The following is a 21,993-nucleotide window of genomic DNA, read 5'->3' on the forward strand; positions in this document are numbered from 1 at the left end:
CATTCGATTTTGAGATGAGGAACGGGCTGATGTAAATATCGGACCAACGATACCCCTGAATACTGACAAGACACCTGGCTTTGGTTGCCAGATCTCCTGAATCTGGAGTCCAGTTCTTCAAATCTCCTAAATCAACGACCCGATAAAGAGCTCCAATGCCAATCAAAGAGAAACCCAACCAGAGGCTAAGACTTATTGGTGCTGATACCATACAAGATAATGCCAGTGGACATATTAGTGATAAATTCTGATTATTGTAACATCCGAAAGCATGTTCATAAGTTTGTCGATCAAAATATGAGTCCGATGGCTTTTTCGAGGTACGGACCCGAATTATACAGACGAAGTAAGACAACGGCAGCCTGCAAATGAACGACAAGAGCATAAAGATGGGAGGAAGGACTGGGCTCAGAATCCAAGCAAGGACAATATCCACGAAGAAACCAAGAAAGTGAAAAGCCAGGAGGATGACAATTTTGCCACAATCATCGCTCTGCAACACCATTACTAAAGGGCGACAGAATTAGAGGGTGAAAAGCTGGAATGAACAATAAATACCTGAAAGTCTTTGACCAACTGTGTGAAAAGCCGATGAGAAGCTTTTGTTCTCCCAACAAATCTCCACTGGCGGAAGGACAGGTAGACATGAAACGTCGGGACGACTAGCAAGCTTAGAAGCCTGAAATTATCTTCTATAGACTGAGGCATCCTAGATTTTTGTATACGGAAGATTGGCAATCTTCTGAGAACAACACTGATCACTTTGATATGTGCGAGAACGTACAAGGACTGAATAGCGTCTTGGGGTTGCGCCTTTAGACAAGACTGACAGAATTTATAAGGTGAGAACAAGCGTATTTATGTAAGTGGAACTAGGTCTCGTGGCGTCTCTCGTTTTAACTAGGGTCTAGGGTCTACGCAAAATTCTTTTTCCTGGTTAGGAAAGATTTTCTTTCTCATTAAACCCATCCCAGGGAAATCTGTGTTTCCCAATTCTGCCTTATTCATTGTACACTGGAAAGTCAATATTGGGGATTTATGACATTGAATCCGCTTCTTGTAACGACACTTCCCAAAGAAGATTTTCGGGATGAAGTGAATATAGACTTCATGAGATAGACGTGTCTAGTATCCCACTCGAAAGGACCTCGTGTCATGTGCGAGGGATTCTCGACAATTACTTCGCCACCAGAATAGTATACTAATGTTGGTACTGAATGAGTACTTTGGCCGGTGGGCTGCCGCTTGGGATACCAGGTTTACTAGGTGCACTTAATTTTAGGCTACAATCAATTTGAAAATGCCCCTTTCGGATATCCTTCTTCGGTACTTGGCCGAAGGAGCTTTCCTACTTATCGCTGATCTCTGCAAGAGCGTGTTTAGAGTAAGGTTCTGTGAGAACTGAGGTGCCGTTAGGCTACTTCGCTATGTAGGCTGCATTTTTTAATTTGAATAGAGAAGGCATTTTGGACAGATTCGCCTCTGAGATTAGTATCTTGCCGCACTAAAGACAACTTCACTCTTCTTTACACTAGATCAAAGTCCTTATGCATACCAGCTAAATTGGCGGCAGGTATACTAATATCATAAATCTGATTGATAACTTGTCTCAATCGGTCCAGCAAGCCAGCATAGGCTATATCAACATAAACTTCCTAGGAGCCAGATGAGTGCGACAACGCCCATTCATACAAGTAGTTAAATGACTTGCTTGCACTATGAACATCTCGTTCAGTAATTGGTCAGTTATGAGCTCAGGCTCTTAAAAGCTGATAGACCAGGTGGCAATGGCTATCTCTTCTGGTGCGCATCCAAAGATCCTTTCTTCATCGTGCATCGCAACATAACTCTAATACTACCACGATACAGAAAGGCGTCGACGCCATCAAATATGGTTTGACTTATTCTTCCCTTGTCCATGCTGTGGGGGACAGAAGCAAGGCTCCCAGAGACCCTGTATCAATTCGAACGAGCTACGGCATGTCATCAGGCCTTCATACCAGGCAATTGACTTTTGATTTTTCAATTTACGGCTTTGTCTCTTCCTTAAAGCTCTGCTGGCACCAATTATATCTTGAAAGCATTCCTATTACAAACTGAACTTCGAAATTACTCACCGTTAGCTCCAGAGTCAGTGATCAGCAAATGAAATACTGAATCTCCTTAATTTTGTCTCTCTGTTTCATTTACGAAGATCCATGCCTATAGATCCTCAGTCTAGCCACATATTAGTTGGCATATCTTATCGACTGGGCACATTGTGAAAGGGAGAATTGTATCCTCAACACCATCCATTGGTACTGTACCAACAAGGAACTACGACCACCTGTCAGTATCTAATTTAGCCCTCAGTATATATTTCCTTACCTCTCCCTCGATTTGGGGAAACAGTTCACATCCCAGATGCTGCCTCATAAATTCTTTTGAAGCTATGACGCTTTTGCCCTCATGAAATTTGCACGAACGGATTGACGATAATATAGTAGCTTCAACTCACTTAGATGAAAAATCCTCTCAAATCATGTCTGGTGCTAATTGAGCATATCTAAACAGCACTAGGCCTATACCTTCCCACTAGCTAATCTTTACAGTAAGCTAATCATATATAGCGTCATTTCACCCAGATTTGCCACTGAACAAAGTCCCATCTTTTGATATGAAAAGAGCAAGTATGAGTAAGGCTAACTAGCGTATGGGGAATTGTCAGATATATGTTCTATTACTCCCAAAGGGTCTGTAACTCAATCAATCCCTGAACCCATTCAGCCTTGCCCACCCCAGCAATGGATCAACCCCATCCCCAGAACGTGTACGAGGGGTATCACTTTTTCAAATGCGATCCTCTACTGGGACATCAGCCGGCACGGAGACGCGTTGAGCGAGATTCTAAGGATCTCGAGTTGTGCAAGACGATCCATCGAAGGGCTTTTCAAATTTCCGCAGCCAGCCAATATAAAGCCCTGTCAAACGAACGGCGCTTCCAGGTTGATCAGCTGATGTATGGACGACGGGAGCGGGGCCATTCTGTCTTGCAATATGGCCATCTCAAATATACTAGCCCCGTAACAATCCCCATACAGAACAGTCCCACTATCCTTTCGCTGGGGCACCGCTTCACGGGAAGTTGCCGCGTATGTTGTTGACGAAGAAATTTGGATCTAAACAGGGCATGGTAGGTAGAGTGGAACGCAGGCATAGCTCTGAATGCTGTGTGTACGGTATAGGGTCCAGACGTGGCCATATAGACAATCGGAAACGAGCCGTGTCAGTTGCAGTACAAGATCGTGTGATGATATCGAGGACTTGTGTGCGTATGCGACAGAGGTTACCCATAGCGGTCTCGGTCCGCGGCACAAAGAAAAGGTATTCTTCGAGGAAGTCATCGCAAAATGCGTCGTGCCGCGAAAGTCGAAACTCCACCCATGTAACCTCCTCTGGCAGGAGGAAGGCCGACAGGTACAGAAAAAGGTCGTCCGCCTGGGTCATGGGAGATAGAGGATCCGGCCCGGTCCACGGGAAGCCTTGGTGGCTATTCAGGTTTGGATGGAAGAGATAGTCAACCGTACAAGATCCGTGAGTGCTAGGTTCTGAGGTTCCCAAATAATCTATTGATAAGATTCTGATGTCACTCGGTTTGGTAGCAACACACGGGGGGTACAGCTGGGAGATCGGATGACTGCCAAGCAGCGTGGAGGTCGATGTCCACATCGTGGTCTGCGTACAGTGAGTATATGCGAGCTGAGTATGAATAAAAAACTTGGGCTATACGAACCGCTTGGAGGCCATTCGTCTACCTCCATGGGGCTTGTTGATTCAAGGAGAGGAAGTGAACAGAAGCGGTCCATTGATACGAAATGAGAGCCCTCGTACTGGAGACAGCGGAGGAAGGCCAGGGACAGCCTAGTTACAGCCTCTTGCCTAGGACAGCACAGGATTCCTCTCAGATTTATGCTATCAAGCGTGAAGAAGCGATGTTGCGGTTTGACTTGAAAGATCATCTTCCACGAGTAAAGAAGTAATTAGCACGGTCACCGTGGATTGATCATGGCCACATCGACACCTCACCGGTTATCCCCGTTGATCACTTTGATATTGAAGACAAGACCATCAAACATCGTTCCCGCACGTTGATCCTCGAAGCCGTCGGCCTCTCAAGGAAGGTCGATGCAATAGACCGCTCTATTCATTTCTAGGACCTCAGAGGCAGCATCCTGGATGGCGTTTGCCGTCTGTCTACGATGTCACAATAGCAGCACCTGTTCTTCGCAGCGCTGTCGGAGAAGCTTGTTCTCGCATTCGAGCAGTTTCTTTGACTGCAAAAGCGCACTATATTCACGCTCGAGTTGGATATGCTTGGCAGATTGAACGACATAGAAATTCCATAGACATAGAAAGAGGTCGAGCATGTTGAGGGAGGGTCTCGCGATGGAAGAAGGCCGGTAGAGGATGTGCTGGGCCCCAGTAGCCAAAGAGCCGACCGTTTCTATATAAGTCTAAAATCTAATAATGAGTCCCAATATCTCTGCTACTGTAGAAAGGGCCTGACCTTGCAAATGTGAATCCTGCCCATCGGAAGGTCTGGGAAGATGCCATGCAGATCGACAGCAACATCACCTCAGGGATAAAAATGGAAGCGACACTGTCGTTTCGTGGGACGCTCAGCCGGTGGAGGAAGATGCGGTATGTCCATTCTGTGTACGAAATCCAATACGGTGGATTAGATGCCTGGCAGCATGGTTGAATATATTGCTACCATCACAGGTTAGGCGAATCCCATCGCGATACATAAAGTAGACCAACCGCAAGTACCCGCTATCTCTCAGTATGGTGTCTCATTTTGTTGCGAGTCTGGATCGCTGAATTCCGTCCAGCTCAATTCATAGATAGGGAGCAAAAGTAGGACCGCGCAAAAATCTGAGGCGGATGCGATAACTCTATGGCAGTTGATGATCTCTTGGTGACTGTCAGTCTTCAACCCTTCGATTTGCATGTAAGCAAACCAGCAAACTTCCATTTCGATGGCGCGGCTGTCTTTGCTCGGAAACGGTGCTTGAGGTCGTCAACGCGACTCTGGAGGATCTCGCGGATCAAGCCCTCCTCGGCAGATTCCAGCGACCTCAGCAAACTGCGGTGCCGCAACCTTCGGTCTTGCTGAAGCACGTCGACAACGACCATATGTTTCCCCCTCACCGCAAGCATCAAGGGGTCCTGAAGCCACCGGTTCTCCTGGTTGGGGTCGACTTGAGGGTGTCGTAGTAAGATCCGCACCATTTCCGAGTCACCTGCCCGGGCGGCGATACACAACGCAGTGTCTTGGGCCCCAATGGAGCTTTGGTTGACCGCCAGCGACTCGCCCTGTCGCACTAGCAGGCGTACTGCCTCCCGGTGGCCATTCTCCGCGGCACGACACAGAGGTGGATCTGCAAGATCTGTGGCATTGATTTCCACACCCCCTTGGTTCAAGAGCATCATCATCGCGTGAATGTTGCCGTTCGCAGCCGCCGCAGAAAAAGGAGAGATGCCTGCCACGCCGAGGTTGAGGTCAATACCAGGCATCTCGAGAAGCCACCGCAGGGCGATGGTATCCCTCCTTGCGACCACATGGTGCAGAGATGTCGAGACGGATTGGGTCTGACCACGACCACCCACAAAGTTGACATCAATGCCTTTTCCGGCCAGGATCCTCTTGGTCGTATCGTCGTGCGACAGAAATGTCGATAGCCAGAGCGGTGTATTGCCATCTCTGTCTTGACAGTTGATATTGACCTGCGGGTGGTCCAGCAGCGCCTCCATCGCCTCCAGGCGTCGGCATCGAACGGCAAGGTGAAGGGGAGTGTCTCCGTTCTGATCATGGGCCTCCAGTGCTGGGTTTTTCTGCGCCAGAAGGAGTTTGATAGCCTCTGCAGATCCATGAGCCACCGCTTGGTGGAGCGGGAGCTCATTGTGATCGCCCCTCTGATAGCCGGCCGCTGGCCTGTAGAACGAGAGTGATGGCCCTCCGTCCCGTCCACTGACGAAAATCCACTTCATGGATGGCCGGCCGATGCGCCATACCCATGCACGCGGCGACTTGCCACAGTCATCTACAAAAAAGGGATCGCTGCCGCTGGAGAGGAGTAAGTGCGCCAGGTCCGTCTTGCCCCACCAGACCGCGAGATGGAGTGCCGTTCTGCCTCTTCTATGTGGGAGATCAATCTTCAGATTCGGGACCTGTAGCAGGCTTCGCAGCACAGCGCAAGTTCCGTACGTGATGGCATACCACAGCGCGCTCTCTTGCGCCCGGTTTTGGAGATTGATATCCAGTGCCGAGCTTGCCAGAAGCAGCTGCAATACATCATAAGAGGAGTATTCGAGAGCCCTCATCACCGGGGTCTTACCCTGGTAGAATGCATTGACATTTGCCCCGTGCTCCAGAAGGCTCTCGGCGAGGTCCCTATCGTTGTGCATGGCGGCGAAGCCGAGTAAATTGCTGTTGTGACATTTGATGTTGGCAGCTACAATGGGCGGCTGAAGTCTGGTATAGAGATTTCGACATGATCCAGCGAGAGCAAATACCTCGTTGCACTCAAGACTTGCCGCAACTCGGTGTAAAACTTCGTTCGGTAAACTTCGCAGATGGGGCTGTCTAGTTTAGTATCCAATCGCGAGGTGGATGATGTCTGTTACGAACCATGGTGAAGCTGGGGCTGCGGACATGCAAAGAGCAAGAGTAGTGCGCGTAGAGTTTTGCATTGATCTCGTGAAGGGCAGTCCGATGGTATTATACATATCCTTCGTGCGGCTTCTACGTGGCAGTCGTGGTTCCTAGATCTATCAAGGCTATGCATTCCACAGGAATGCGTCTCGAAGAATGAATCTTGTAGGACAGATCGTCGCCACGGCACTACTCATGCTCCCAGGATCGCAGATATGATTTGTAGGAGTGCCGAGTGCTGGTAAATTTCTACAGGTATGCGCAAGACATTAACTACCACTAGGCCAAAATCCGGCTTGTCCTTGAAAATGTCAGAGTGAAACGAGTTTAGTGGTTTATTGTACAGTAGACCTTGCAATGTATGTGTCATCCGCCACCAATTTCCTGCGGTATAAATATCTATTGCGGTGGAATATTACGTGAGCCGGTTCATAACTGTCGCTGGCCGTGTAATGCTACTGACAGACTTGTTGAAGAAATCTGAATGTGGTAAGTGGTAACTGGAAACAAGATTCGCAGTCTGCTTACCTGACATGCTTTGCCCTTTTGCTTCTCGGTTCAGGCGTAGATGAAGTCACCTGCACCTCGATGCTTGGCGTACTCAATAAGCCCGCTGGGCTCTGTTCACAGACAACCGGCCAGTGCCCATTCACAGTTTTGGGATGTGGAGAAACAGGTTCCGATACCAGCCCAAAGAATGCAGACCTCTCATTGAGTGAGACCATGGCGTAGTATTTTTTCATGTCCTCCAAATCCGCAAACACGCAATGTCTCCGACGCTGTGGAACGAATTGCTGGCGGCACCCACAGACTGCGATCTTCGATTTTTCTACAACTAAAGAGCAAGGTCAGAATCTGATTACATTTCATTGCGGTAATGATTGAGCGAGGCATACCAGAGTCCGAGTGGAGGAGTTCTCGCTCCATGCGAGTACAACTTTCGTCGTGGAGTATAACGTGATACGCCGCCCCGCCGACGCTGTGCTTCCGGAATGATTCTGTTTCTTCGTCTTCCCAGGTGACGATCAAGCCATGCTCTGCGGGAGCCGCGGTGATGATTATCTGATGGGGCATGTGCCGGAGTAGACGTCGGATATGGCGCATGTATTTCATCTCGGTGACTCGGGGGGTTGTCAAAGGCCCAAACACCGAAGAAATGCAGAGGGATAAAAGTTCCTCGACGACATGGCCACAAAAGAAAGGTTCATGGTTGCCATTTCCCTTTTTCGGGCCACGAGGGATCCAATGTCGACATGACGGTTGCTGATGGATCGCCTCGAAGTCCAGCCATCGGCGGTGGATCTTCAACGTGCGTTCCTGGGCATCATACAGCACCTCTGCCCGGCACTCGACCCCTCGAACATAAACCACATGAATCCCCCGCATCGAATCGATTAGGGCTAGACAGGCGCGCAATGCCTTCTGCACGGTTCTGAAGAAGATAGTGTCCGGGGCCTTGCAGACCTGGGCATTCCGGAAAAGCTTCGACAGCTCTTCCTCGGCGCTGCAGATGCGTGTAGTCGACCGCAACAAGCGCCACAGCTCCTGGGGTAGCCGGGCCGGCCGCTTCCCAATCATTTCACGTATCATCGCGAATTCCTAAATTAGCGTTAGTTTGTGGCAAGTGACAAGGATTTGGACTTCCGACATACCTGAGCCCCGGCTGTTTCGCAATGGAAGAATTTCTTGCCCTGGGACTCGTCTCGTAAATACTTCCAGATGCGAGAAGCTGTCGACGGCAACAGCAGGTCAGCTGCCATATCCACGTCCATTGGCGCCGGTGTCTTCCGGAGAAGGCCGACATATACGGGGAGAAGCAATTCTTCGTGCACTTGAAGTGCGGACTCCCAGATCCGGCACACTCGCTCTGCCACTCCATGTCGGTCCATCCGCCACTGCCGATCGCGCGTGGTTTTCCCTCGGGGAATGTGATACCCAAGTCGAAATGAGTGCGTCCAGTTTGTTTCTGGCAGCAGCACTCCATGAGCATAGATTCTCCCGTGCAGACATGGGTCAAAAAGCAAATCCCCCTCGCTTGTCTCAACAACCGAGGATGGATAGGTGAGGCCGCGGATCTCCAACGATATCTGCAGCCAATCGAGAAATTCCTCTGGCGACACTGATCGACCTTGGGTAGCGCGTCCGGGACTGATCAGCACGGCAACATCCCGCTCGTTCCGGAAGCGCAGTTCAGCCAAACCCTCAGCCCCATCCGTCTCGAAAACGCCAGATGGGTGTGATGGGGTCACGGTACAACAGAAAGACCCCCGTGGCTCGCACAGATGAAAACACCAGGAGCACTGGCTCGCCACCACTTGCAAGCTGTACCCATCCCGCGACAGCGCCACCGCTGCCAGCTTGAGTCCTTCGCCGTGGGATCCTGCGAGGTGGTCCTGGCCAGTCTTCGTGGTAAACCCCAACTCGAGAGCCTCAACGGGCAATTGCATGCAGGCGTTCGCTAGCGTGACCCGATTCAATTTCTTGTCGTACTTGATGAATCCCAGGGACCGGCGACCATCGATGTCTGTCGGGTCGGGAACCACGACCGCAAAATGGTCACGGGCGTCCTCAAAGTAAGGCCGGAAAGCGAGTCGATCGAGTTGGAAGCGTTCCAAGATGGCATCCTTCCTGATCGGATTTAGCAACATGACTACACAAGGCGTTCGCACACATACCAATTCTGATATAATTCCCGAAAGGCATCGGCAATGGTCCAGTGACTCACGTAATGAGGCGAGATTCCGAGCGAGATCATGCGCTGCGAGTGCACAATGGCTGGAGATGTGCTTTGCTGGCTCTGAAGGAGCTCGCGATCTAGCTGCTGGTTCGCCGCCATCATTTCGCCGCCATCGTCGCTGGCCTCAACGTCCATGCGAGTGGCCATTTCCTTGCGCAGGACGTGCCTCTAGAAGGCTGACTCTCGGTCGACTATTTATATGCCGTCCGTCAGTATTTTGAGCCCCAACAGCTGATGCATCCCACCAGCTGGAAACGGTAATCAACAGCATCATGTCGAGATAGAACGAGCGGAGAGTTTGAGTGCAAACCCCACCAATGGTGTGGCTCAGTACAACGTCATCCCATCCGATTCAATCTCTGAACAAGTTAATCTCGGACCTTGTCACAGATATTTCGTCTCTTGATAAAATTCTGCGCCTTTTTCCAGGGCATGAAAACTTTAATCACAGGTGGGACATCCGCAATCCTAGCCTTGTGGCCAATGTGGCCTGGTGAATGCATCGTAGCCGTCGATCCTCAACGTTGTCACCAGTGATGCCCGAATGCCCGAATAGTTGACAAGGATCGAGTTTGCTTCAACTCAGTGTTGGCTTGAAGTCTACAGCATCTAAATCGATCCTCGCCGTGTGGAAAGTGATCGACGGTGGTGATCATAGGAGAGTATTAGCTGAGTGAATCTTTGCTGGCCGACGCGTTGAAATAGTTTGGCCTGTGTTGATGAGGACGATTTGTCATACACACTGACCAACCATGGACGACGTGAACCGCCCACAGAACAATCGTTCCAATGTTCAGTGACAAGAGCTGAGAACATATCGTGTAACTATCGAGTTAAACAGGAGCACATGATGAACGATCCTCGCCACAGTTCCTCAATGCATTGGAGCTCTGTCATATGTGGTTTACCAGTCTCCGCCATATTCTCTCAAACGTCAGCGGCCGAGTAACTATATACCACGCATATCCCTTTAATAATTTCTATGCATTGCGACAATCTCTAGAGAAATCGCCACGTCCAATCTTACCACGAAATTGCGCAAATGGCGACCGAAACAAGTGACAGCGACAATGATCTCTTGGAAATGATATCAAACTACGGTGGCTTGGACATGGAAGAGGAGGATGCCGACTCCTCTACTACAGGGGATGACATTTCGGAAACGAGTGAGGATCGCAACTTTGTCGCATCGGAAAGCGATGAGACTTCCTACTCAGAGGACGAGTCGCTGGGGCCTAGCCTTCCCTGCATTCAGGACACCATGGGTGATCACGACGTCTCGAGTGCCGTAAGTAAGCCATAAGACCTTTTGTGGCGTTGCAGCTAACACGAGCAACCAGGTTGGAAACAAAATCCCCATTAGTGCTGTTGCCTCTCGCCTAGTCTCCGAGGACGGAATTTCAGCGATACAGTATTTGGTTTTGTGGCAATCATGGGAACGAGAAATACCGCATGGGTATGAGGTCAGTGAGGAGGATTTGTCTTCTTAAACCAGGTTGTATCCTAGATAAGCCCTTATTGAAGTTTATCTAACCATTCGCGATCCAAAGGGCGGGATTGGACGATTTCTGTGGTACGGTCATGAATTGGATCCTGGTTAAGGTCAGTCTCGGCTCGATGCATGGTCAGACGGTCCGTTGTGCGTCCGTTCAGAAGCAGAATACCAATGATATCGTTGTTCGCTTGATTATTTACCGCGATGCAAAGTAGCAGTGCGCGCTTTGTATTAATCTACCTTAGGAATACTGTATTGTAGTCAACCTGTCTTAAAAGTCACATAATGTTAATAGTTTCGCGTACAGAGGGATCTTCTAACTACAGAACTGCAATCGTCTTGTACTTGAGTTTCTCAACACAAAATTAAGGAGAAGAGGAGGGAAGGAAAGGAAAGGGAAGCTCCGGTGCTAGAAATCATTGCACGAACTATGTCTCTCCGGGGGTGAAAAGGGAAACTTGTACAGGAGACGAAATCAACGTTGTTAACAAGTGAGTATATCGAGCAAAATAAAAAGGCAAAAGCGTAAAAACAGAAATAGATAAAAATAAAAACCGAGAAGTTGGAGCCGAAATGGAAACAAAACCATCTGCATCAAGCAAGAGAATGGCTGCTCATTTGCCTTGGTCGTAAAAGGATGGAGAGAATGGCGTATTTTCCGCAGAATTAGCCCGGTACGAGATTGTGGAGGGGCTTCGAGTCAGGTCTGCCCTGTCTGGAGACATCTCGATGTTGTCCGGATACCCAGTCATCACTGGAAACTCTTCCGGTGTGGAGGCTAGATAAGGGGAAGCAATCCCAAAGTCAGCCAGTCCTTTTCGGATGATCTCTCCTTTAGGGTATATACAGTAGATGTACGAGCTCAGCGAGCCCAGAAACATAATATTAGAGCGATGGGTCTCGTGTGAAATACATACCTTCTGGAGTACCTTGAGAATCGTTCGGTGGGCCAGATATAGTTTGTGATATCGGAGGTCTGATGCTATTATTTGTGACAGAATATCTCACAGGGGAATGAGTATCTGGCCCACGACCTCCAGCCGAGTTCAGGTGGCTTGCCTCGTGGGCGATTTTGATTTGTTTTTTGAAAGCAGCATGGATTGCTCTAAAGCTCCTCTCATGTTGAAAGTCCACCCGGAATGCAGCTTCAATTTCATCTTCGGTCAGATGTGCCCTGTCCATGAACCAGGACGGCAAACGTTCCAGGTCCTCTGTTGCCCACCGGCGATTCCGGGATTTAGCTTGTTCTCTGTCAGCTCTCATGGGCCCTAGGGCTCGGCTTGGGCACTTACTCCATTGGGGCTTCAGGGTCGGGGCCTTGACGGGTGCTATAGTCACTGCCACGTCTTTTCTTTCGCCGCCCATCAAGTTAGGTGGAATATCCAGACTGCCGGTCGGAGATGACGATATCCCGTCTATCAGGTTGATCCCGCCAGGGCCCTGGTAGACAGTGTCCTTGAGGCAGCTGGGGGCCTCGATGGAGGAAAGGTTTCGAACGGCCACTGGAATGATGTCTGAGGTCGGCTCAGGATGGCACTTGTCGGTTATTGTGCTACCGAGTGAGGGGAGGTCCGCGTTGTTCCTTGGTGATGTGATCAATGCCGTTCCTAGCGGTGCTTTCGCGTGTCCACCATCCCCATCGGATGGACCAGTGCGGCCACTGGTCGCTGGCTTTCCGGTCACCAGATGGGCCTGACTTCCCGTGGGAGCGGGCCTCGCTGTCAATAGGTCATGACCATTTGGTATAGCCCCCAGCACCACATTAGATGGAGTTTCGGTATTCCATCCTAGTTCACGGGGGCTATACTGCATTTCGAGCTGGGTATTGGCCCATTCCTTGTTCGCTTCCCCACCGGGTTTCCTGCAATTCTCGCTGTTCTCACTGGGGCTACCGGACAGGCGGATGTGGGGAATATTATCTAATTGTGGACAAGGATTATCCAGGCATCTTGGCTGGTCATTGGTGCTCTTAGTGCGGGCAGGTGAGTTTGTGTGGGATGGCATTGGTTGGCCGGAGAGGGTCACTCGATGGCATAAGCGACGATGTAGCATTTTCGACCGGCGCATTCCCATGCCGACTGGTCCGGCCGATCTATGCACTCTTTTACGGGTAGCCAGTGCTGTTTTCCTGTGATAGAGTCGCGCCATGGTCAGCGTTTGGGTAAGGGGACTTCGCCATCTCCTCTCGGTCCACGTTAGACGCGGCCTCTTGGGCTCTTTGTTGTTTGAAGATGCTGCCCTGTGTGATCCTCCTCTAACAGGGCTTTCCGCATGTCCTGAGCAATGTTGACGCTGAGCTTTTCCCGAAATTAGGCTTAACGGTCCTCGATAGGATAGTGGCTCCTTCCACTGCTTCAAGAGGTCCCGGAGCACCCGGCTTCGCTGATCAGCTTGTCCGATTATCTTTTTGTTGACTTCGAGGACTGTAATCCAGGCATTTGTCAGTCAGTCAGGGAATATTTCCTATGCCAGATGTGACTTGGGCGAACTCACTTCTTGATGCAAGCTGGATTGAGAGGCCAGCTGTTTCGGCTATCGATGATAGTGTATATAGCTCTGTCTGGACATCTCTCTTGTAGGACCAAGGCTGTGTCAACTTCTGGAGTATTCCAGAAAGGACTATACTATGCTGGAACTCAGACAGCTCGGCAATGGCTTCCACATCATCGAGATGGTAATGAAAGATGCCGGCTTCTTTGTTCTCAATCTTGCAATTGCTTGCAGTGACGATATCCGGCCAGCTGATCGGTTTCTGCAGGGTGTTTTGTCCACGCTGAACAATCTTTGGGCTGGGAGAGCCAAAAAGAGCATCGACTCCTTTCATGAGCTGGACGCTGATCATCGGGGCGTCAAAGATACCCGCAAGGCTCGTATTTTTTCGGAATTGGGTTAATAGGTCCTGCGAATCCTCCAAGGCGGAGCAAAGCTTTTCTTGAAGCGGCTGAAACTGTTCCAGAAGCTTTTCTCGCAGCCCCGAATGGTCGCCGTATCGGTTTGCATCTTTGCCATTGTCCATCCTGCAGATCGCATTGATCGATGCTATCCCAGATGGAATTTGGCTTCAACCTCTGGACTACCTTGACTGTCTTCGGTGGAGGAACAGTATTAAGGCGTACCCGTACTGGTGAATTTGGGATAGGTAGCGTCCTTGACTCCTTGAAAGAGGTAAAGAATGAAATGGTATGTACTCGGACAAGGACAAGTCGCAAATGGCTAGAGGACTGTATAGATAAACGCTTGTCCATGACAGAAGAACTCGGGGAAAGCAGGTCCAGCGAGCACTCTTCCGTAGTGGAAGACGCTGTCGCCCTGGTCATACGCCAGTCATGTTCTGTTTCGCATTCAAAATCAAGTGAAAAGATGAGCGGCAAACATCCTTGATGGTTCATGAATCAACAGGTCAAACATTGACGGGCAATCAATTTTCCACTGCCACTGATAATTTATTTTGCCTACTTCGTGGCTCGCAGGACCGTAGCCTGTGTTGATCGATTTCCTTGCGGGTGATTACTACTTTTCATACGCCGACCGGTGATGAAATGCGGGCTCCAAGATTGGATTCGCCGGAGCCATAGGTGATACCGGACCAATCCCAATCGTTTTGTGGGAAAGGACATCCGTGGCCAAAGTGGAACCCGCCTATCAGGCCATGGCCTGCGAACGCTTGGTTAAGATCTGTCCATTGCGCATACACGTAGGAGAGAACAGGTGCATGTACCATCGGAGCAGCTAACACGGCCTAATCTAAAATGCCTCATCGAAGCCCACGCAATCATCTTGCGGAATCAGTCAGTTTTCGTGCTTACAAGGCAAATTACAAACCGTTTCCCCTGATGAGCAACGTTAACTGAACGATGATTGGTCGAGTCTAGGCCCTCGACAGCCACGGTTCCAGGTGGGGCGGTCGACCCGCCCTCTGCGGAAATGCTAAAATTTCTTATTTCAACGTTAATCAACCGCCTCAACGCCCAGCATAGGAAGCGCTCGCCCACTATTGGGTCTGCCACGATGTACGCAAGTGGTCGCTACTGCAGACCCTACTCGATTGGCATAAAAGACGCTCATTTTCCGTCGAGAAGAAGAACAGGATTTTCCTCTTCACACTCCGTGGCCGCGAGGCCTTGGAGTGGTCTTCGCGGGATAGGCTCCGCGATACCAAGTGTGCCTCGCAGGGATAGGCTCCGCGATACCAAGTGTGCCTCGCAGGGATAGGCTCCGCGTTACCAAGTGTGCCTCGCAGGGATAGGCTCCGCGTTACCAAGTGTGCCTCGCAGGGATAGGCTCCGCGATACCAAGTGTGCCTCGCAGGGACAACTGCGAAATCAAGAGTCTCCGCAGGGACATCTGCGAAATCAAGTCTCGCAGGGGGACGCTGCGTTACCAATTGAGACCCGCAGGAGAGTGCTGCGTCAACAAGTTCTCCCTCGCAGCAATGAGCCCTGCGATTGTATTGTGTGCTCCCTCACAGACGATGAGCCCTGTGTATGTAGAAACGCGCTCCCTCGCCAGCACTGAGCCCTGCCGTTGTATTGTGCGCTCGTTCAGGCAGAGCCCGTGGCGCCGCGGTCCTCGCCCTGATCCTCTGGCGACAAGCAGGCACCTCTTCGTGGTGTCAGAGACTAGTATTCGAGTCCTCCATGGGACTCGAAGAAGCCAAGACCTGCTCCCAATGTCCATAGAAATCAAGGACCTCCTAGCAGACTTCGTGTCATGCCTTCGGCCTGTCCCAGAAACCGATAGAAATTAAGAAAATCCAAACAGGCTTTTTTTCAAGCCTTCGACCTCCTATGGCCAAGATCCCATTCGCGTAATGCACGTAGCCTTCAATCGTTCCCGGAACCTGTACACTGAGCGCTCGCTTCATACGACATCACGTAGTCAATTGAGCCATTGAGCTTGCTGACGCGGTATGTGCCAGCGTGTTTCGTTGCCGGTGAATGCCGCTTCCATCCAGAGTAATCAACATCCTTGTGAGGGTTGTGTCCGTTGGCTGGAGTGATGATGAGTGTGTGGGCTTGGTGGTTATTGATGAAGAGGACCGTGACTCGTGGTCATGGTGAGTTGCTGGTCGTTGCTCGTCATGAAGAAGCTGATGGTCATTGACGGTCGGCGACGGTTATTTACGCGCGGCGGGCCGGGCTGGGCGGTGAAGTATCCACCGGTAATCAACACCCGCCTCAACACGGCCGTCCCAGGATCCGCGAGGACCGATATGCGGCGAGAAAATACTGAGTCTTCGGCATGAATTTGATAGTACAGATAGGACAGCGAACTAATGCCTTTGGCACAATTTGATTTTGACTACAACGTGGTACACCATTTAGTCAAACCAAGTTGCATGTAAGTTAAAGGGCGTGGACTGAAGGCATGCATGGATTAAGATACATGTATTTGTAGAATATATTGTCTGTACTCAATTCGTCTGAGTCTACTTTGCGGAGCAATCTATCAAAATCGAATTTGATCTTCTGTTTTTCAATGATGGACTGTGCTCGGGGCGGGATATATGGCCGCAAACTAACGTTGTCGCCCGCTTACCGACGCAATATATATGTTTAGATTACACCGTTTATTCATGATTGGAGACGAAGTACCAGAGGGACCACGATACGGTACGGGAAAAACCACTAGCTACTTCTATAAACTTTGAAATGTTACCTATCCATCGTTCCCAAGTATTATCCAAGTATTATTTCCTCCTGTTACGGCTGAATGAGCGACGCTGCTGGCGCTGAAAAAGTCGGCTTCGGATATGGCTGCTGCTGTTCTCCGCGGGATGATGTGGGAATGAGTAAGCCAAAAATTTTCCGCCGCGGCTGAAATACGTTTTGGCCCAGCCGAAATGGCATACCTGAAACGACGCACGGGTTCGATTCCGAAACCGGGCACTCGGTTGTTTTTTGGGTGGAATGACAGATCTCGCTCATCAGCTGTCTTGGCACACCAGCGTGGCTCCTCGAGCCATTTCCTCAGTAGTCTTTTATGATGTATCATACAAAAATTGCTTACGTCTTGACCTCGAGTGGATATGGTGACTTCATACTTCCCGTAGTATGGGCATGTCGCCAAAGTCAACAGGCTGAAAGAGTGATCGGCCTGCGGCTCTTTCGGACGCGTGACGCCCGGCGACGCATTCACGTGGCGCACGCGCCTTTCCGAAGTCGCGTTGGTGTCAGCGGCTATGTTCGTAGCCAATAAGGACGGCTTCTTCTTTTCCCCTCCATCTGATAGAAACCGACTTGTATCTTTCGGACTATCGTAGAGAAATCATGACTTCGTGAGGCATGCTTCTGCGAGCGGTCCGCCCCTTTGATGACACTGAGGAGCGTTCGGTGCCTTCAGCATGCCATAGGCGGGGAGAATCGACCACGAAACGGCGATCTGGCAACGCGGTCAGCTGAATTCCGAACTTTCAGGGATGAACTGTAACTCGCCAACTTTAGTTCGTCGTTTTGATTTCAGTATGGCCAAAAGGTTCCTCTGTCACACTTCCTCGATCAATCATCAACGTCCAGCTTAACCCGTGCAGCTCGGTGTCCTCTCGGCCTCTTGGAATTCGTAATAGCGGCCATGATGGCGTATCTCGATTGAGGGTGGGTGCTGTCTAATGAAGACCGAAACATTGCCTATCTACATCAGCAACATGTCCCGTGTCAGAAGGCGGCATTCACTTACCATGGCAGTAGCTTTACATCGACCATGGGTGATCTAGAGATGAGGCAAGCGTCAGCTCAGTTAGACGTAGGAACAGGAGCAGCTCTTACCAAAGAGAACGGCTGCGGTGGTAGACAAATATCCTCCAATGCATCATTGTGTGCTTTGCTGTTGGAACGGATACAGCCGGTGGTCAGCGGATATGCAGTTGCACCAAGTCAAAGGGCACCAGAGCAGGGCTAATAATTCGACTGGGCAAAGATATTGCCTGATAACGTTCGCTCTATGGCGCGATCCGAGGTAGTTTTGGAAGAAACTGTGGTTTTCGTAATGGTCATTGATGCGAGATTTCTCTTCCTTGTCGAATGCTGCGATACTCATTCGGTGTCATGGACGGATCAGGCCGACAAGGTTCGGAGTAGATGTGGACAAGAGAACAGAGCTGTCGGAATATGGCAATGCCCTATTACTTTCACAGTTAGCTCTGGATCTGACAGGGTGAAGCGGGGATATGAAAACAATTTGCAAATTTACCGCGTGGCTGATCGGGAAAGGGAGACTTCCTGGTTGGAAGCAGAATGCATTGAGTGAGTTGCCGTTTCAAAGCATATCTCGGAGCAGAAGGAGAAAATCGATATTAACGGCCCGGCTCGTCTTGTCACTGCAAGATTGGCAATCGCGCTGCGGGAGAAAGAGACATCAGCAATACTTAATGAAGGACAGAGATGCCACGCATGAGGCAACTTACTAGAAATGGGCTGGCTCGTGGTACATCCAAAAGGGTTGACTTCTGATCCAGTGAATCATCAGCAAGGCTTAGTTTTCGACTACCACAATGATCAAACTTACCTTGCCCTTTGCTGCAGCGCGCGGCTTTCTAGCAGGGACAAAATCGGCTGCAGAATTCGATCCATAAGAATCCATCAGTAGCTGGATTATGTGGACGTGTTGTGACTCACTATTCTGGCCGCTGGGATATTCCCAACACGACCAATGATCGTGGAATAGATTCGCACGTAGGCAGTGGAGAGGAGACTGATATGAGCATATTACACGTCAGTATGGCTTCGAATGACGGAGCTTTCATACTTACCCGCCGTCACAGATCTCAGTATCAACGGTCGACAGGCTATGGGTGATACAACAGGTCAGTCCGATCACGAGTGCATGGCATATCGGGAACAGTACGCACCGGGGAGTAGCTGGCAAAGTCGAGAGCAATTGTAACGAGACTGCATGGGGAAGTCTGGGAAAGGAAGGCTGAGAAAGACCGTTCTGGGTGGCTAACGGCCCGATATTTATAGCATTGCCGCCAGCCTTTCAGCTTAATTCGCCACAAGGACCCTTGCACATTGTACGGGGCCAACAGAACTGGCCCTCCAATTTTGGCGGGCTTTTCACCATTGATCTTCGGCGACATTCGAATATTGGCAGTCTCACTATTGGCACCGTTTCAACACGCACAAAGACACTGCAGGATGCGCTGACGATATGTTTCGACATGTTGTACGTTCATTAACATAGCTTTGTATGTCATCGCTACACAAAACAGCGGCCACTTCGTTCAATTCTATTCACCAGTAATGAAGACCTATTTGCTGATCAACCGTTGAACACTGTTCATGTCGTCGCCATCTCCTTTTTCTTATTTCCACTCGTTTCTGATGTCATAACGGAGCAAAATACGCAGTATCCGCATTTCTTTGGTGTTGCTATCTATCCATAGCCATCCGCAGAAATATCGGCCTCACTCAGGCATATTTCTGAGCGGTGGATAATTTCCTCACTGTTACTATCTCTTCTATCTCTGTCCGTTTTATGTTCTCGAGCTACTGGCCGGCCGCGTCGAGCCACTGCCAGAAAATATCTTACGAACCAGTAACCTATTCCGGCACCACACTGAACCAAAGATGTGCTCATTCTCTGCAGATAATCATACAAAGACATTGGCTTGAATTGGAGCGTCTAGCTCTCGTCGACGCCCTGAATTCAACAAGACTGCAAAGAGCTACCCGCTAATCCTCTACACAAAGTGCCCGACGCGATGATATGTGACCCCCATCCCGATGATATGAAATGCCCTATGTGATGAAACAGCCGCGAGGTACCTGACAAGTCAAGCATGTTTATCCCCTAACAATCAGTCAATTGTTATCTGTGAATAGAGGCTATCTCAATTAGATGGCTACTGGTATCACTGCTCTTGAAAAACAAAGAAAATACTATATCCCAATGCTGAAATACCGGATGTCATGTACTACCGGGAAATCTGCCGTCGACTACTGGGACGCCAAGATCACCCATCAAGACGTCCGAGATGAGTACGAAGGACAACAATATGTGAATGAGCTTTTTCGATCGCGGTCAACATCTTTTCGGGCCATTACAATGGAGTGATATACGGCAATGTTGAGTTGAGCGAGATTCTTGGCAGAGGAGAGGTACAAAGATGACAGATTTACGAAGTCGAATACACGGGAAAATAACAATGGTGTAAAGTTGTGTATGAAATATACTACTGCTGCTTAATATAGCAACTGCCCCACAGGCTGTCTGTAATTATTACGAATGATTACCTCGCTTGCCTCAGGCCGTCGATCAGGTGACGACCATGCTCGTCCGCGAGTAATGATTGTGCGTGGCAGGGCAAGATCTGCGTGGGCATTTATTTCCTCATTGCTTGGTACCTTGTATCTTCTCTGCTCGCTATGCTTAGTGTCATTGAATAAAAGGGACAAATTGCCTCTACACGCAATCCGAGAGGCATTCGACTACTCTAATATTATGCTGGAGATGATCATGTTCCTGATTCCAGTATTGTCACTTCTTCGGTTCTGCCTCAAATCTTCATTGCAAAACCCAACTCTTCTAATCTCCGTGTTATATTCACGAATCGCAGCGCGCCTTGAGAGGTGAAAGCGCCACTCGAGTTATAAGTATTTAGGACCATTGAACAACCTGGTGTGTATCTTGGCTGTAGATAATTTGGTTGTGAGCACAAATCAATGCCTTTTCCATTAACTTCGGTCTTCGTACTATTGCCGATATTATATAGCATGTAGCGCAGTGCTTTGGCATCAACACTGGGCGCTGTAATTCATACTAGCCGTGCTTGGCCTATCACAGAGCTAGCCTGATCAAGATAGTGCCACGTGGGAAAGTGGCTCACGTGCTCATACATACAAGGTCAAATGAAAACTTCCGTTTGTTGGGAGTTCACGTAGACCCTGAACTTCACGTGACCAAGGGCTCACACCAAGGCAGGATGCGGGGTTTCACCAGAAACAACCGTTCAACTTGAATTAAGCACCCTGGCAAAAATTGCCAGATGGTGGTGTTTGCCTACTCTGTACTGTCGTTCAAGTGCGTTTGATGGTCAAATGTGTGTTCATTTCCATCAACATGATCACACCATCAATTATGCTTAACAGTGTTTATTTCTGCTCAGCCTAGAATATTCAAATGCTCTTCGTGTTCAACGGTGGAAATACTCATTGTTTGACCATGTTCAATTATTCAGGCGATTTTGTTCAAGGGCTACAGTATTGATTTTGAGAGTCATAATTCTAATCTCACGATAACAAAATATGTAATAACCATGCGCAGATCGCAGTATTCAGGTCCTCTCTGGGTGCGTAACTGGCACAAACGCGATCTTTAGGCCGGCGATTAATGACGATTCACCAATTCACCACTACCAATTCACCCTACCAATAGACCGGCAAAGTTCATGTCTAATAGTTAATTCGCAGTAATTAACTGAGTCTGGAATGACACTGACAGTCATCATGATTCAGCAGGTTGGCAGATGCCAGAATTTACTAGATATCGTGGTTGACACGGTGGCTAAGCTTCTCGCGGAGATATAGTGCCATTCGGCAGTATACCTAAGGATTGCGATGGCATCATTTGGTCTGGCTGGTGATTTGTCTCTAAAGAACCTCATCTACAGCTAGTCAAAAATTCAAATACAACCAATTTAGCATACATAAAGTTATGTGGGTCGTTAAAACTATATTTAGGTTTATTTGATGTCTTTGCTTGTACAGTACAGGAAGAAGCTACTGTAACTAGTAGATGCTCAGGCACCCCGGGGGGAATGTCCCTTAAAGAGAGATGAGTTCGCTACCGGATGCCAGAGCGAGCTGGAAACCCAAGCCCCCCTCTCAAGCCCTTCGGCGTCCGTCCTCACTCCTCAAATCCGCCAACCCCGCCAATCCTACCGCACCACCAGACCAAATAACCCTACATTGCAACAACAAACCTCTCCACCAGATCCAGATCACCACCTACTCGACCATCGCTGCAAAGAGCTCTCTTGTTTCATAGACAAGTTCTTATCAATGTCACCACTCTACAGCTGGCTCAGAATGGCTTGTATTGCAAACTACTCTCAGGTCTCGGCGGATCAGC

General features: G+C 49.5%; 4 protein-coding genes across 4 annotated transcripts; 1 reads left to right on the forward strand and 3 right to left on the reverse strand.

Moving 5' to 3' along the window:
* Nucleotides 1-3,114: 3,114 nt before the first annotated feature.
* On the reverse strand, nt 3,115-3,486 carry N7469_002273 (uncharacterized protein; the record flags this gene model as incomplete). The annotated part of the gene is made up of 1 exon (XM_056641193.1): nt 3,115-3,486. The coding sequence occupies one exon, from the start codon at nt 3,484-3,486 to the stop codon at nt 3,115-3,117; it is 372 nt and encodes a 123-aa protein (XP_056503687.1).
* A 1,485-nt stretch (nt 3,487-4,971) lies between these two features.
* On the reverse strand, nt 4,972-9,578 carry N7469_002274 (ankyrin repeat domain-containing protein; the record flags this gene model as incomplete). Its single annotated transcript, XM_056641194.1, has 5 exons — nt 4,972-6,514; nt 7,223-7,529; nt 7,591-8,293; nt 8,347-9,322; nt 9,370-9,578. 5 exons carry the CDS (start codon nt 9,576-9,578, stop codon nt 4,972-4,974), a joined length of 3,738 nt encoding a protein of 1,245 aa, XP_056503688.1.
* Nucleotides 9,579-10,473: 895 nt separating this feature from the next.
* N7469_002275 (uncharacterized protein) lies at nt 10,474-10,921 on the forward strand (the record flags this gene model as incomplete). Its single annotated transcript, XM_056641195.1, has 2 exons — nt 10,474-10,719; nt 10,772-10,921. The coding sequence occupies 2 exons, from the start codon at nt 10,474-10,476 to the stop codon at nt 10,919-10,921; spliced, it is 396 nt and encodes a 131-aa protein (XP_056503689.1).
* A 619-nt stretch (nt 10,922-11,540) lies between these two features.
* On the reverse strand, nt 11,541-13,942 carry N7469_002276 (uncharacterized protein; the record flags this gene model as incomplete). The annotated part of the gene is made up of 4 exons (XM_056641196.1): nt 11,541-11,704; nt 11,844-12,167; nt 12,219-13,349; nt 13,420-13,942. The coding sequence occupies 4 exons, from the start codon at nt 13,940-13,942 to the stop codon at nt 11,541-11,543; spliced, it is 2,142 nt and encodes a 713-aa protein (XP_056503690.1).
* Nucleotides 13,943-21,993: the final 8,051 nt, after the last annotated feature.

The sequence above is a fragment of the Penicillium citrinum genome, assembly GCF_028827155.1.
Source record: "Penicillium citrinum strain IBT 23319 chromosome Unknown utg000002l:1.0-3833315.0:1.0-3834789.0, whole genome shotgun sequence".
Lineage (NCBI taxonomy): Eukaryota > Fungi > Ascomycota > Eurotiomycetes > Eurotiales > Aspergillaceae > Penicillium > Penicillium citrinum.